This window comes from Oncorhynchus kisutch, linkage group LG11 (genome assembly GCF_002021735.2).
Source record: "Oncorhynchus kisutch isolate 150728-3 linkage group LG11, Okis_V2, whole genome shotgun sequence".
Taxonomy (NCBI): domain Eukaryota; kingdom Metazoa; phylum Chordata; class Actinopteri; order Salmoniformes; family Salmonidae; genus Oncorhynchus; species Oncorhynchus kisutch.
This window is the reverse complement of record NC_034184.2, coordinates 47,534,610-47,549,350: the sequence shown is the minus strand read 5'-3', so window position 1 is coordinate 47,549,350 and position 14,741 is coordinate 47,534,610. Positions and strand designations below refer to the sequence as shown.

General features: G+C 40.8%; 1 protein-coding gene across 9 annotated transcripts in view; it reads right to left on the bottom strand.

Annotated features, from left to right (window-relative positions):
• Nucleotides 1–1,657: 1,657 nt before the first annotated feature.
• The window catches only part of LOC109898827 (sorbin and SH3 domain-containing protein 1), a 70,833-nt gene continuing 57,749 nt past the window's right edge, over nucleotides 1,658–14,741 (bottom strand). For 5 of the 9 annotated variants that reach the window (XM_031835872.1, XM_031835874.1, XM_031835871.1 and 2 more), the window contains 9 exons: nucleotides 13,436–13,482; nucleotides 12,944–13,058; nucleotides 12,374–12,499; nucleotides 11,888–12,082; nucleotides 11,091–11,648; nucleotides 10,188–10,286; nucleotides 9,360–9,556; nucleotides 8,919–9,025; nucleotides 1,658–6,639 (listed from right to left, as the gene is read on the bottom strand). In XM_031835872.1, coding sequence (XP_031691732.1) covers nucleotides 6,572–6,639; nucleotides 8,919–9,025; nucleotides 9,360–9,556; nucleotides 10,188–10,286; nucleotides 11,091–11,648; nucleotides 11,888–12,082; nucleotides 12,374–12,499; nucleotides 12,944–13,058; nucleotides 13,436–13,482 — 1,512 coding nt within the window. In that variant the 3' untranslated portion in view covers nucleotides 1,658–6,571. The remainder of the gene's footprint in view (nucleotides 6,640–8,918; nucleotides 9,026–9,359; nucleotides 9,557–10,187; nucleotides 10,287–11,090; nucleotides 11,649–11,887; nucleotides 12,083–12,373; nucleotides 12,500–12,943; nucleotides 13,059–13,435; nucleotides 13,483–14,741) is intronic. The other 4 variants (XM_031835878.1, XM_031835879.1, XM_031835876.1 and 1 more) reach the window with 3 other exon arrangements.

Genomic DNA, 14,741 nt, shown 5'->3' with positions numbered 1-14,741 from the left:
GATATCATGGGCACGTACAATGTACCTCAAGGGCTTGTGGGTGCCTAAATTGACCATTTGTCTGGCCTAGATGGTAATATGCACTCCAACCTTCTACTCGGTACAGCTAAAAGAGGTTCCGTCCATCTTTTCTTTGTTTCTCCTTTGCTGCTGCTGCTGCTTGCTCTTTGGGGGTTTAAGCTGGGTTGTTGTTAAGGACTCCATGACAATCGTTGTGAAAAGGGCTATAAAAATAACATTTGTATTAATTGATTTTGATGTGCTGCACCAATGCATCATTTGTGGAAGGATTTTCTCCTTTTCTGTTCCTATCTTCATGATCTCAAAATGAGCTTGATTGATGTTGTCTAGACTTTTACTACAATCATAAACGAGAATTGTGAATTGCTCCAAAATGGAAATGTTCTCTTCTGAAATATAATTTGAGGATTGGTGAGTGGCATTTGGCACCCACAAGCCCTTGAGGTACACTGTACATGCCCATGATATCACCAAGTCCCTGGGTCCAGACAATTTCAAAGGCCTTTCTGTGTTCCATGAATTTACAGTGTCATGTCACACAGTCTCTACATTCACGGCCAGGGGAAAGACAACAGCAGTAGACTGTATGGCACATAAATAATAATCAGAACTGTTTATGATGTTGTACATGGCACCGTTGTAATCATTGACCATCAAAACGTAGACATGACATTTTCTATGTTATAATGTTTGGTTCAGGAGATATGATGCAAAATACATGATTTGGTAATGGTGGAAAATGTGTAGTTTCTTTTGCGATGGCTCCATATTTGAAAATGGGCCCCAAACTGTGCAAGTGTAACAAGTTTCATGATTTAATGAAAAAGTTTACATGTTTACATATTGGACTATATAGTAGTAAGATAGGAGACAAGCAAATGAATGTAGGCCCTACACAGAAACTGTCCTACTAGGCCTACTGTATCGGGGCCTCTCAGTGCATGATCGAGTAGGCCTAACAAAGCAATATAAATCGTTTGAACTGTATTGATCACTTTCAAATCAGAGGTTCAATTGGGATGTTGTTGGTGGTATCGGACTCACTGTAGCCAAAATTATTTACTTTTCCAAGATCATTTATGTGAAACATACGGCCCACAGATCGGATCCGGCCCACTAAGGGGTCCAATATATTCAATATACTTTATTAGAATGACTAAAAATAAATTGTGTAGGAATGATAATGGACCTACATTTAAACAGTTTCTTGACTGTGTCCAGCTCGCTAATAATCATCCCCCAAAAATAAATATAGACAGTCGGGGAGTATTGAAAATTCCATAAACGATGGATAGAGCACTACAGTTTCCAAATTGTGACAGCGAGGAAATATAAAAAACATTTCAGTGCGGCCCTTCGGACCTTGTGGAAGACCGAATGCGGTCCCCGCGGCAAAATGAGTTTGTGCTGTCTCCTATCTAGCACTGATTATATAATCAGCGTTATCCATGACATCTCAGGTTCTCTGGAGTATACCTGCGTCTGTGAGTCTGTTGTGTACAGTATGGGTTTTTGAGAAAATTATCAGAATAAGCTTAGTCAAACAACATTAAATACAAATAACTGTAAAACAGTTTTTTTTTGGAACCCTTCAGTTGTTTCAAAGTTAGACCTATTAAATGACATGAGACACATGGTACTTCAGGATGCTTTATATAGTTTATTTAAATATTGCATAATACCGAAATCACAGCAGTAAATAGTGTTGTCTTCATTTTAATATTGACACTGAAACAGCACTGCAAAAAACAAAAGCAAACAAACAAAACCTGTTGCAGGTTGTGCATCTTGGCAAACTAAAGAAAAAAAATATATATAGTATTGTCACACACCGGATAGGTGCAGTGAAATGTGTTGTTTTACAGGGTCAACCATAGTAGTACGGCACCGCTGGAGCAAATGAGGGTTAAGTGCCTTGATCATTAATAATATCTTTGAAGCAGTGTCACACTTTAGTCAAGGTACTGGTACAGTAGTGGTACCTAGTACATCTATTCTCCCATCAAGGACTACATCTAATGGTATAAACAATAGTAATATCCTTAAATATGACATATGGATACATTTCTGTGATCATCAATAAAAGCAAATGAAAATTAGGCACAATTTGTATCTGAAATAAGGCATTACGATCCTCACAAAAATGGCAGCGTAATGTTACTTCATATGCATCAAACTGTCTGTGCTAAATAACTCTTCACTCTGTGCTTTGCCCCCCAAAAATCATTCAGGTATATAAGCTGGAACAACTGATAGAGCTTTATGTGACTTTTCCCATCACTTGGATTCCATACTTCTTTATTATACATATTTACAATCCTTATTGTGCCAGGCTGTTTAATGGTTTACATGTTAATTCAAGCTGAAAGCACGGATCCTTTTTACATAATGTGTGTATACAGTACTCCACAATCATACATTCATACATCCTGCGATGTTTCATGGAGCACATTATCACATCAACATTCTACACTGACTTGTAAAGGCTATCATACGATAGCACAAGAAGAGCGATTGCTTGTTGCCAAAGTCTATCATACAGCCAGTTTGACATGGAACAGACCTTTCCTTATTAAATTGTCCCTGGATCTTATAAGCTTTGTTTTGACTTCGGATGTCTGTGTTGGAGAAGGGTAATATCTATAGTGCAAGTGCTAGCATGGGGGAACCACATAATTAAATAGAACACATTGTGTTATACTGTATCTCTATGTGGTAAACAGCTCACATCGGAGTCATAATACAACCACCACTCAGGTTATCCTTCAGAAACATAAGTTATGGCAGTTATGTACAGCAGACCAAATGTAAGAAACACTACTTACAAACACATGAATGGCCATACAGTCGGACCACATTAGGCTGCTGAGGGGATGACGGCTCATAATAATGGTTGGAATGGAGTAAATGGACTGGTATTAAACACATGAGAACCATATGTTTGATGTGTTCGATACGACTCCATTGATTCCGTTCCAGCCATTACTACAGCCCCTCCTTCCCAATTAAGTTACCGCCTGTGAGTAGAACACCTCCTCTATGCTTCACTGTTGCCGCAAAATACTTCTTGATAGTCATATGAATGATTTAGAGACAAACTCAGCACAATGTAACTGGTTTGGTAAAGAACAACTGTCACACAAGACTATTCTCATCAATGTTGGATGTTGGCTGTAAAAAAGCTAGGGATAAACTATGTTGGATGTTTGAGTGTTGTATCGTCTCACGTCAATGACAAAACATTGTAACAGCTTGACAGAATGAAGCTTTCTATTCCTTTCAAGTACAACAGACAAATTAGTAAACAGGCAGAGCTGTACTTCATTGTAGAATAAATATCTCACAAGGTAACATGATAGGGGGTAGCCACTTAATAACTCCAGACCATGTCCCAATTTGGTCAATGCTAATCATCACTGCACTACTGTAGCTAACTTCATCAAGTGGATAAATAAAGATATGTAACATATAAATAATCTTAATCAGTATCACTCCAGGAACTAGATTAGTATTACTACTGTAAAAAAAGGTAATAATACTATTTAGATGTTGATAGTCTTACTGATATACTCTAATTTCAATTATACTGCCTAGTGAACCTAGACTGTCACTCATGACATTTAGGATTCCGCTGAAGAACACATAGCAGTTAGTCATAAAGAGGAAGAATTTGATATGACTAAGTTAAGAGAGAAGAAAGTAAGAGCTGCCACAACATAAGGCATCCTTTTTTCAATCTACCAAGTTTTCAGAATATTCAGTATTCTGACATGGTGCATGCCTTTTACCAGTTTACAAATCTGATGAAGCTTTGAAATTGGGGACCTCTGTCCTCACAAAAAGACTGCTTCGATGCTTTGATATCAGATTTCAAAGCAATCTTCCTCAAGGGAGTAGTCCCGCTCAAAGATAATTAGTCATGTTTTTCTTGTTGTGCCTAGACCTCAAAATAATGATGGCACTAACCTTTTTAATGTGAAGAAAATTACATGTCGGATAAAATACAAAATTATTTGTCGCTAAACTTTCCAATGTTTTTTGTTGTTGTTGTTGTTGTTAGTCAAATTAATTATGCATGAAATGGCGGTGGAAATACCTTTTAATAAGAAAATATTGATATAATATCATATTGAAGTTAACTTGGGAGTCATGTGATATGTTGTGTGGTCGTCCCACTACAACTCGGGAAAACATGCAGTTTATTAAGCTATAGATTGAATAAGTTATCATAAACTTCACAGGGTGGTGAAAGTGCAAGGAGATGAGCTTAATGCTCCATTCCAAATAAATATTCTAGTGACATGATAATTGATGCTTGGCTGCTGTTTGACAATTCAAATAATCACATAATGTAGACTAGCTTACCCGCACTCTATATGTGAACTGTTGGCTAAAAGCGCACGTGCCAAGACCAGAGTGGGCATATTCTCTATATAACACAACATTCTTGTGACAAAACCATCAGTAGCTTTGAAAATGCGATGGTAACACACTTCACTTTTTTGGGGCATGGGAATTTGACCGCAAAAAGCTATATTTATGTGCACTACGTCATCACGCAGAGCCTTTTCTCCACAACAAGTCCATTTGATTCAAACACATCCCTGGTGGGAAAATGTGCATATATGTTTTTATGCGGATTGTCGAATATTCACATTCAAATCTATCGCCAATTGGATGGAAACCTAGCTATTGATACAGTTAAGTGCTTAAAAAAAAGTGGCATACCACGCCTTGTCCTGTGGTTCCACTGGAGCCAGTCTAGTTTAGGCAGCTGTCTGCCACCAGCTACCTCACAGGAATCACAGAAGATCACGCACACTCACCCATTAGCTCATACACACACACACGAGCTATCTTCATCAGGTACATACATAGCACAGCCAGTCTTCCTGATTGCATTCATTACTTCATCTGACAGAAAGCTTAGCTAATATGTTTGATCATTGGGATTTCTATCATGCAGATGAACGTGCTCGAATTATAGTACAGACCTTGAATAGAAACCAGAGGCAATACTAAAATGGCATTGGAAGCTTTTGGACTACACCGAGGTAAGAGTGTTCTGCAATTTTTTATAAAGACTACAAGCCTAACATTGTCACAAACATAGCTTTCTAACTTTTAGTGCCTTCTGAGCTAACAAAATCAAGCCATTCCACGATGATACACAATATAGCAGGCCTATAAATTTGTTGCTTTAAGTTCGCTGTCAGGTCAATGGGTTTTTGAAATTTAAACCCAAGGAATATGGTCTGTTGGACACGGTCCAAGTATATGCCATCACATATAGGTTGGTACCTTCATGGTATGTCCAACCAAACACTACATGGGTTTTCCTAGAAAGAAAATGGTATTCTAGACAGCTTAGCAAGTCATGTCAACCTTCAAATATATCTGCATTCAACGTTAAATAAAACAACTTTTCCCAACATAGGTCCTGGAAGGTAGCTGATGAATAACAGCTCCTATTTCTCTAGTGCAGCAACTACACATTTGAGCCCTCCTGATCCATCATGGAGGTTGTAAGAACCGCTCTCTTGATCCATAAACTGCTCTGCTACTGCCCCCTCATATAGATAGACATTCATGTGCTTCAAAAATACTTTGTATAGTAGTTAACAAATCACTAGGACACACCGCAAGTACTATACCTACTGTATAAGAATATACCGTGTACAAAACATTAGGAAAACCTGCTCTTTCCATGACAGACTGACCAGGTGAATCCAGGTAAAACCTATGATCCCTTATGTCACTTGTTAAATCCACCTTAAATCAGTGTAGATGAAGGGGATGAGACAGGTTAAAGAAAGATTTTTAAGCCTTGAGACAGTTGAGATATGGATTGTGTATGTGTGCTATTCAGGGGGTGAATGGGCAAGACAAAAGATTTAAGTGCCTTTGAACGGGGTATGGTAGTAGGTGCCAGTCGCACCGGTTTGAGTGTGTCAAGAACTGCAACAATGGTGGGTTTTTCAAGCTCAACAGTTTCCTGTGTGTATCAAGCATAGTCCACAACCCAATAGACATCCAGCCAACTTGACACACTTGTGGGAAGCATTGGAGTCAACATGGGCCAGCATTCCTGTGGAACGCTTTTGACACTTTGAGTCCATGCCCCGATGAATTGAGGCTGTTTTGAGGGTAAAGGAGGGTGCAACTCAATATTAGGAAGGTGTTCCTAATGTTTTGTACACTCAGTGTATGCTGCAGTGTGTGACATTGAATTGTTTTACAAAAAATTCCATTGTTAGAATATCATATGATAAATTCAGCCATGTACTGTGCAGGACGTGGTTAGGGTATGTGTACACCACACTGACGATTGGGCAGAGTGTCAACAGCTAGCTTTCTCCTATTGTCACCTCATGCACCTTAACATACCTCAGACCAAACTGATCACTTACATTAGACAAACATATTCACTTGACTAAATAACTGTCCTAATTTAAAGAGTCAAGAGTAATAGTAATTATTTCCCAACACTCAACAGGCAACCAAGGGTTAGAGCTAGGTTCTCCTCACACTATAAATGTTTGTTGACAGGTTATAAGTTGACCTCTTTTACGTAATTTCCTGGAAACGTGCCAAACTGTTTTGTCCTCTTCGAGGTACCTGAGAACAAAACAACAACAACATTTGTTAGTCTTTGCAATCAAATGTGCCTACTTATGTGACATAATAGCAACCACTACTATTGAGTACATAAACATAAACACATACGTTTTCAACTCTACGGGCTCTATTTTTTAGGCCAAACGCATGCTCATTGGCAATTCCCGAGTTGTTAAAAACCAGCGCTTTGCTATATATATCAGCTCGCTTGCGCTGAGGTGGAAGGGGTGGAAATATTTGATGTTTGTCATTAAAAACGTGCCAATTTCAAGTAGCGCTACTGGTGATATTTAAGACTCACTAAAATCTGGTTTAGCAGTAATCCAATTGGTTATGGCATCGATTTTGTCATCGGAGGCACACAGTAGCCTAATCAGTAACCTATAACCAATGTTTTATTAAAATATCTTCCAGCAGCAAAAGAGTAAACTACCATTACCGTATTTCTTAATATTGGACATTATTTTTGTCCATGCAGCTTCTGGGAAAAGTTAGGACTCAATAGGCCTATGTGAGATACCCATCGAATGAAAGGTGCCACCTGACTGTAGGAAGTCTGTTTAGAAACATCATGTCATTACAATAGACTGTTTTATTGTTTTTCCTTTGTAATTTTGTTAAAAAATAGTATCTTACACTTTCATCTCTTGAACCTAACTGTCCAATCGCAGGAATTCCAATCGCTGTGCTTGGTGCAGAATCTGCTTGTAGCCTAGGCTATTTGCCTGTTCATTTGTTTTACCTTCCACGTGGCAAAGCCACTAACAGTCTATATCAACGGCAATGGTAGGCTAATCTTATTATAATGGTTGGGCAATATTAATTTGTCCATGGTTCGAACACGCATTGCATTTTTGAAATGCAAATGCAATGTGTGTAGATAAATATTTGAAGCCCCCCCCCCCCCCCAAATACTAGATTGGCTAAATGTTTGTTATAACTAGCCTTATTGAAGGGTTACTGTATAGTATTTAATAAACAATATTCAATGTATAGGACAAACATCCACGCCTCAGGGGAGGATGGCTCATGATAATGGCTGGAACTGAGTGAATTTAATGGCATCAAACACGTGGAAACATGTAATTAATGAATTTGATACCGTTCCACCTTTTCCACTCCGGCCATTACCACGAGCCCGTCCTCCCCAATTCAGGTGCCAACAACCTCCTGTGGTTGGTTGGTTTGCTTTATGTTCATGGAACAAGAGATGCGATTTATGACATCATGCTTCTAACCCGATCCTGATTTAGAAATATTGTTGTTGTAGAAAAAAACCCAAACAGATGAATTGCTTTTCATTTCATTTGATTAAAAACCAAACTTATTATAAAGATTCAGCGACAATGGGTTTATGTTGAGAATGTACATGGCTATTTCTGGAGAAGTGCAAGTATGATCAGTAAGATGGCTCCATGACGTTTATAAAACATTACATTTGGGAGCAGATTAACAGTGAGAGTGGACATTCCCTCTTTCTCTTTATATTCAATCTTTGTCCAGCTCCTGTGAAAAGTTTGGATGTGCGTAAAAAAAAAAAACATTGTCTAAGTTGCCTTGTCTGTATTATAAGCCCACGGGGAGTAATTATGGTGCCTATAACTATTTAGACAGCCCCATTTTTATTAGAATTATACACAGCCTTTTTAGGCCTCATCAATAGCCTAGTGAATTTAATCTTGCTTATTGACTACGTTTGGCATGTCCATGTCCAATTTACAGTAGGCCTATCCCCTACAGCCCCTACAAAACAATATATTTCCATATTGAAGCAACGCAATTAGAACAATGTGGACTGCAAACATATTCAACGTATTTAGCAAATATGGGGGAGGCTATTTAACGAACTAGGAGTTGATGACAACGCAATACATAAAAGACCGTAAATACACAACTTAAAGTGACCACATATTTAGCCATTGAGCACGTTCTGATTGGCCAGTGAGGTGTCAAGTCGCGACGCACCCACAACTTCTTTATTCATCAAGACCCAGCTACCGCCTGCTACTGCGCCACTAATTCCGGTTGTGAAAATAGCTCAAATATTTTTGACACCTATAGCGCTACTGCCAGCGCTAAGATTGACCATTGTGTTAGGTTTGCGAAAATAGAGCCCGATGTGTTTGAACCTCCTCTATATGCGAATTTCTGAGAAACTACCCACATGGCAGTTTTACCCTCTGCTGTCACTCTGCTGTCACTCTGCTGTAACCCTATATGGATGAATGTGACTATGACCATATCTTTGGGGAATCCATCCTGAGCCCCCAGGCACATACCAACAAACCAGCCATCATCGCACTTCTCCATGACACTGACAAGATCTCCCTCCTGCAGCTCCAGCTCATCTTCATTCTGTGGCACATAACTGTACAAAGCCTGGAAACTGTAGGATAACATTACATGAAGTTAGAACTACAACCACAAAAGGACTTGAGAGACATAGTATTAAAAAACGAAATATGAGACGTATTTACAAGACCAGGGTAGTGTTCAGTAGGCACCAAATGGTTTAAAACCAACTGAAACAGGGAGCGACTACTGGGACTCATTTTAGTTTTCTATTTGCAAAGCATTTTAAAATCTTTTCCGTGGCATGCCCTAATGAACATGACTCGGTTGAACTGGGGCCTTAAGTCAGAGTACAACAGTAAAACAGAAACCAGAGTATCCAGAGCTCAGACTAGACGTAGGGACAGACGTCAGACGGCCATACTCACATTCCACAGCTGAGACGGCTTGGCTCCGGGCTGCTGCTGTGGGACTGGGGTTGCTGGGAAATGATGAGAGATTGTTTACTGGGGTGAAGGGGGGGCAGGAGTCTGTGGAGGACAGAGTCATTGGGGTGGGGGGAGAGGGTGCTGCAGTACCTCACCGAGGTCTCGGCTATATTCATGATCTCATTACACACCGCCTCCTAGTGACAGTGGTCAGGTCAGAAGTCAGTCAGAGAGAGAATTCCCAGTCAGCCCAGAAGGAGAGATGAAGGAGTTGGGTAGAGGGGCAGGGAGTTAGAGGGTGCACAGGAAGAAGGAAGGTAGGAGGTCCAGTGAGTAGCAAGGCAGAAAGGGAGGGATCCGTTAGAAACCAGGAAAAACCAGGAAAGTCGTGAAACACCAGAAGAGATGGTAGTGGAGTCCGGCCGAGGGGTAAGCATGGAAGAGCAAGACACTAGAGTGAGTGGCATATAGAATGAACACAGTCACAATGAACTATTAGTTCACGTCTGATACTATTCAAAAGATGATATGCACAATTAGTGGGGAGGAAAAGATGACAGCAAGGTCATGCAAGAATGCTGTCATATTTATCTTATTGACTTGTTCTTCGCAGAAACTCAAAGTAACAGTCTAAAGCTGAGATGTGGTTTAGGATAAACGATTAGTTAAGTGAGGAAGTTCAGTTAAATTAACAGTGACGAGTTAAAGCAAGCGATCATCATAGATCATGATGAATAAATCCCCACCACATATTTCTTATCCAGAAATACTAGACATATTCATTTTCAAACATTATCGTCGCCCACAAAAGGCAAATCAGCACCTTACCGTGAATGAGTTTGCATTCATGTTGTTGTCCTGAATGTCAAACAACATGACAGGGCTTCTGGAGGTTCTTCCATGGTAGTCACTGTCATTCTTCAGCAGCTGTAAGAGGAACACACACATTAGACTCTATGGCTCACAAATAGGAGTTCCCCACTGGGCACAGATGTCAATTCAACGTCTATTCTACGTTGGTTCCATGTAATTTCATTGAAATTGCATGGAAACAACGTTGATTCAACCAGTGTGTACCCAGTGGGTGATGTCTGGAAGGTGCAATTCATTTCCAACAGCGTGCTGTAAACACAATCGTAGTGGAAGTCAATTTACACTGTTAGAAAAATCCATAGACATATCTCTCAAACAAAAGTTATTTTCTATAAAAACATTCATACATTTGTTTCAGATTGTTCACAAACCAATCTTAATCCTCAAATAGTAATCAAATTGGCTTCTCTATGACAATATTTTACAATATGATGGTATAATTGTGGGGGTCAAGAATCTGCAACCCCTCTGAATCATTCAACACATAAAAAAAAATACAATGATTTAATCATGCATGGTCACATGGTTTTCATTCCAAACACCTGAGATAAATCTTCATATGAAAACTCAATTTAACACTCAAACATGTGCATGTTAGTAGCGCACACACAAACAAAAACAACATGCAGACCAAAATATGACACGAGTCGTGTAAGCTCTGCTGACTGCATTGGAGGAAGGTCAACTTTAGGTCAACATTACAGTTAGTTGTCATTCACTATCTATTGCACAATTATCTATCTAGAGGCAGCAACAACGGAAACATCCTATTATTGTGGCTCATGGAGGGAAGAACTCCAGTTCTAACCACAGTGAGCCCGAGATGCAACACTGCACACCATGCAGTTGATCAGATACCTCTGCAGGGCTATTTCGCCAGCTGCCCAGGGCTTCGCGGCCAGTGCCCCTGTCTCCCTCTGCCCCCTCCCCCTCCATCAACTCCCTCTCCAGGATGCTCAAGGGGCTGGCCCCTGTCAACCAGCTCTCCAGGCCCGCCCCTCCACAGGGGCTCAGGCTGCGGGACAGACGAGGAGAGGGAGGGGAAAGCAGGAAGTCCTCCCCCTGGGGCGGGGTGAAGGTGAGGAAAGGGGTGGCCGAGCCAGGGCGGGGCGGGTAGGGCGGGGGCAGGGGGGAGGCGGAGGGGGAGGCCATGGGGGAGATGCAATAGGGGCTGCCACAGATGGGGGGCACGGGGCTGGCAGACTTAGAGGGGGGCAGGTACTCGCCCCAGCGGTAAGACACAGAGGGGAGCGGGGGTAGAGGAGGGGTGGGGGCAGTGGGGGGGCTGGCACCCCCTATGGTCAGGGAGATCCACTCAGAGGAGATGGCATGGACCTCGGGGGACACAGAGCGGCGGGGGGAGCGGGGGAGGGGCAGGGGGGATGTGGTGAGCCGGTTGTTACGGACACGGTTCAGCTTATAGACCAAAATGACCATCCAGAGAGAGGGGAGGACGAGGGACAGAAACGGAAAGATTAAACATTACACATGAGTATGAATAAACAAAACACAAATAATAAAGTTAAAATAAATAGCAATACTAGGCCACAAAAGTAAACAAAAAAAACTGAGGCAAACTTGGAGTGTACAGGATTGTTGTATTCCTGGACAGACAGCTATACCAGAGAGTGTGTGTGTGTGGAGCGTGTCATTACCTGAGGGGAAGCATTGAGGCTGCGGTGAGGTGATTGGCCAATGGGGGGGTCTGGGTAATCCAATCCATTCTTTACTCTGGGTCGTTTGTGCACCTCTATGTAGGTGACTGGGAATATACCCTGGCGATTGGTGCCAGAGACTTTGCCCTCGTACCAGTTCTCATCGACCCTGCGAATCAGGATGATCCTCTCTCCCTGTAGACATACATTGGCATCACGTTAGCTCATACTGTATAATCGCACATTTAGATGCATGATATTACAAACCATTATATAAGATAACATAGTATAACATTAAAGCAAGCACAAACTAAACACCATCAGCTCACACAAGATTTCTGATAAGCATACTGTATTTCCTGTATCCTGAAACTATGATGGTAGTATGTTGCAATACTTGTGATTTCCATCTGTATTATGTAAAAAGAGGAACAAATGTTACAGCTGCTCTGAACCTCAAAACCCTTAACACCTAGTTCTTTTTACCTTTCTGAATGACATCTCCACCACCGTGTCCCCTGTAAAGTTGAAGCGTGCAATGGCCTCTCCATACTCCAGCACCTGCACTGGGGCACTCTTCTTTGGCTGGGCCTTCTCCGTGGGGGGAAGGAGCTGGAGAAAACATACACGCAAAGCCCAAAATACAAATCGGTCAATGTCAATGCTAGGATCTAGTGTCAAGTTCAGGAGGCAATCAGTCAAAGTCAATGATAGGTACTGTAACAGTGTCACATTCACGAGGGCACACTGTAGTACAACATTTTGCAACAGGAAACAAATATCTGTTCATTTCCATGGACAAGGTGGCACCTCCCTGTTTCAAAACAGTTTCTTCCTACTGAACACGACTCCAGTGAATACCAATACTGGGCCTCTTCCACTGTTGAACTTTTCAACTGACTGGTGTCATAACCCTGAAGAATTGACTTGTGTCATAATAACACTGCAATGACTGGTCAATTTGGCACATCGGTCTGTACCGTACTGTAGTGAGTTCCATTTTGTAACAAAAAGGTCAGAGTTCATTTTCAGTTACAATATTGTAACGGTTTGTACCTCAACATAACTCCGCGGGAAGATGCCAACTCTGCCGTGATGCTCCCCTTCAAACCAATTATTATCCACCTGTCGAATGATGTACACAATGTCTCCCTTTTGAAATGGTAACTCCCTGAAAAAGTGAGCAACAATATACATATATGTTAGCTATTGGATTCAACATTATGCCAAATAAAAAATATGAGCAATATGACAAAGGCAGAAATATGACCACATATCAACCACATGTAACATTTAACTATGAGACTCAGAATGAGGTCTACCCACATGGAAATTGCTATGTGAGAGTGGAGATGAATATAAACCACCAGTCAGCCATCCAGCCAGTCAGTCAGTCAGTCAGTCAGTCAGTCAGTCACACTAATGCCTATATGGTACAGTAACATGATGATTACAACACACCAAGGCTTATATTTTGCTGCAGCTTAACATATTTTGTGCATTGTCTTGAAATCACTTGTGATATGTGCGTCAATGCGTTTTACCCACTTTAGAGTCTCCGCTCTGAAGTCAAACCGAGCCAGGGCTGGAGTTCTCTGTAAAACAAACAAAGCAGGGACTGTTAGAAAATAAGGATGGATAAAGCAGCCTGGACTCCCATGCCCTGTGGCATGTACTGAACATTGGTTATTCAGTTCAGGCTGGCCTTGCATGCCAGGTTCACACAAAACTATATTTTAATTTATGTGCACGTGAATTACTGCTGGTGGTTACAGTATATCTTTATACCCTGTAGTAAGACATTATTAATTCATAAAGGTTGAGGCACAGGAAGAAAATCTCTTGTACATGTCAGGCTGCAATAAACATTTGTGTTCTTCTCCAAAGCATATAAAGCACTGCAAACTAACAATAACATAATATGATTCCCGAATGTATAAAAACATAAACATATAATCCAGAGTAACAATTTGTACTGGTCGGTAATTAGTTCAAATGCTTAAATGTTTTTGAGTGCTAAATTTAATTTCTGAGCTCATCTGGTTGTTAGTTGTGCCCTTTCAGTGTCCCTGATCCACTGAGAATATTCTAGCAATGACAGGAATGAAACGACTCATGTGACTGTTTCTGTACGGTGGTGGTAAATACTGAGCTACTGTGGACTGCAGTCAAACAGATGCCAAAAGAGCAGGCAGGCCAATCAAAATGCAGTAAATGTGTGTGTCAGGGAAAACAGAGTGAAAGGCTAGGATCATGATGATATACAGTATTTTTGGCAGATTTATTTAGCTGGTCCCTGAAAATAGAGTAGAGTAGAGAGCATACTCTTTGTTGTCCAGGTTTGGCCCGGAGTAGGCCATCATTGTAAATAAGAATTTGTTCTCAACTGACGTGCCTAGTTAAATAAAAGGTTAAATAAAAGGTTTATTTTTATTTTTATTGAAAGTGTATGGTATTGTAAAAAAGTATGTTGAAACGATAAATCACAAACATAATGGGTGAAAAAAACTGTAGAACCTATATTGTGCTAACCTGTACAAAGCGTTATGTTGAACCTTGGAGTGTGTTTATAGCTACAACTACTATCCCAATATCTTCATTCATCCATATTCAGGCAAGCAAGGTCAAATAATGATGTAAGTACATTTAAATCGTTGTAGTCAGAGGAGTCATGCTCATAGGGGGCACAGGGGCACATGCCCCTCAGATCTGTACGGTTGAAAAAATTCAAACTACCCCAAAATATTTGGGGTTGTTGTTATTTCTCTGTAATACTACTAGCCACCTAGCAATTTTATGAAGTTGGCTTTAGCTTGCCCAGATAGGTTCGCAATCTCCCAACCTCCCAACCTCC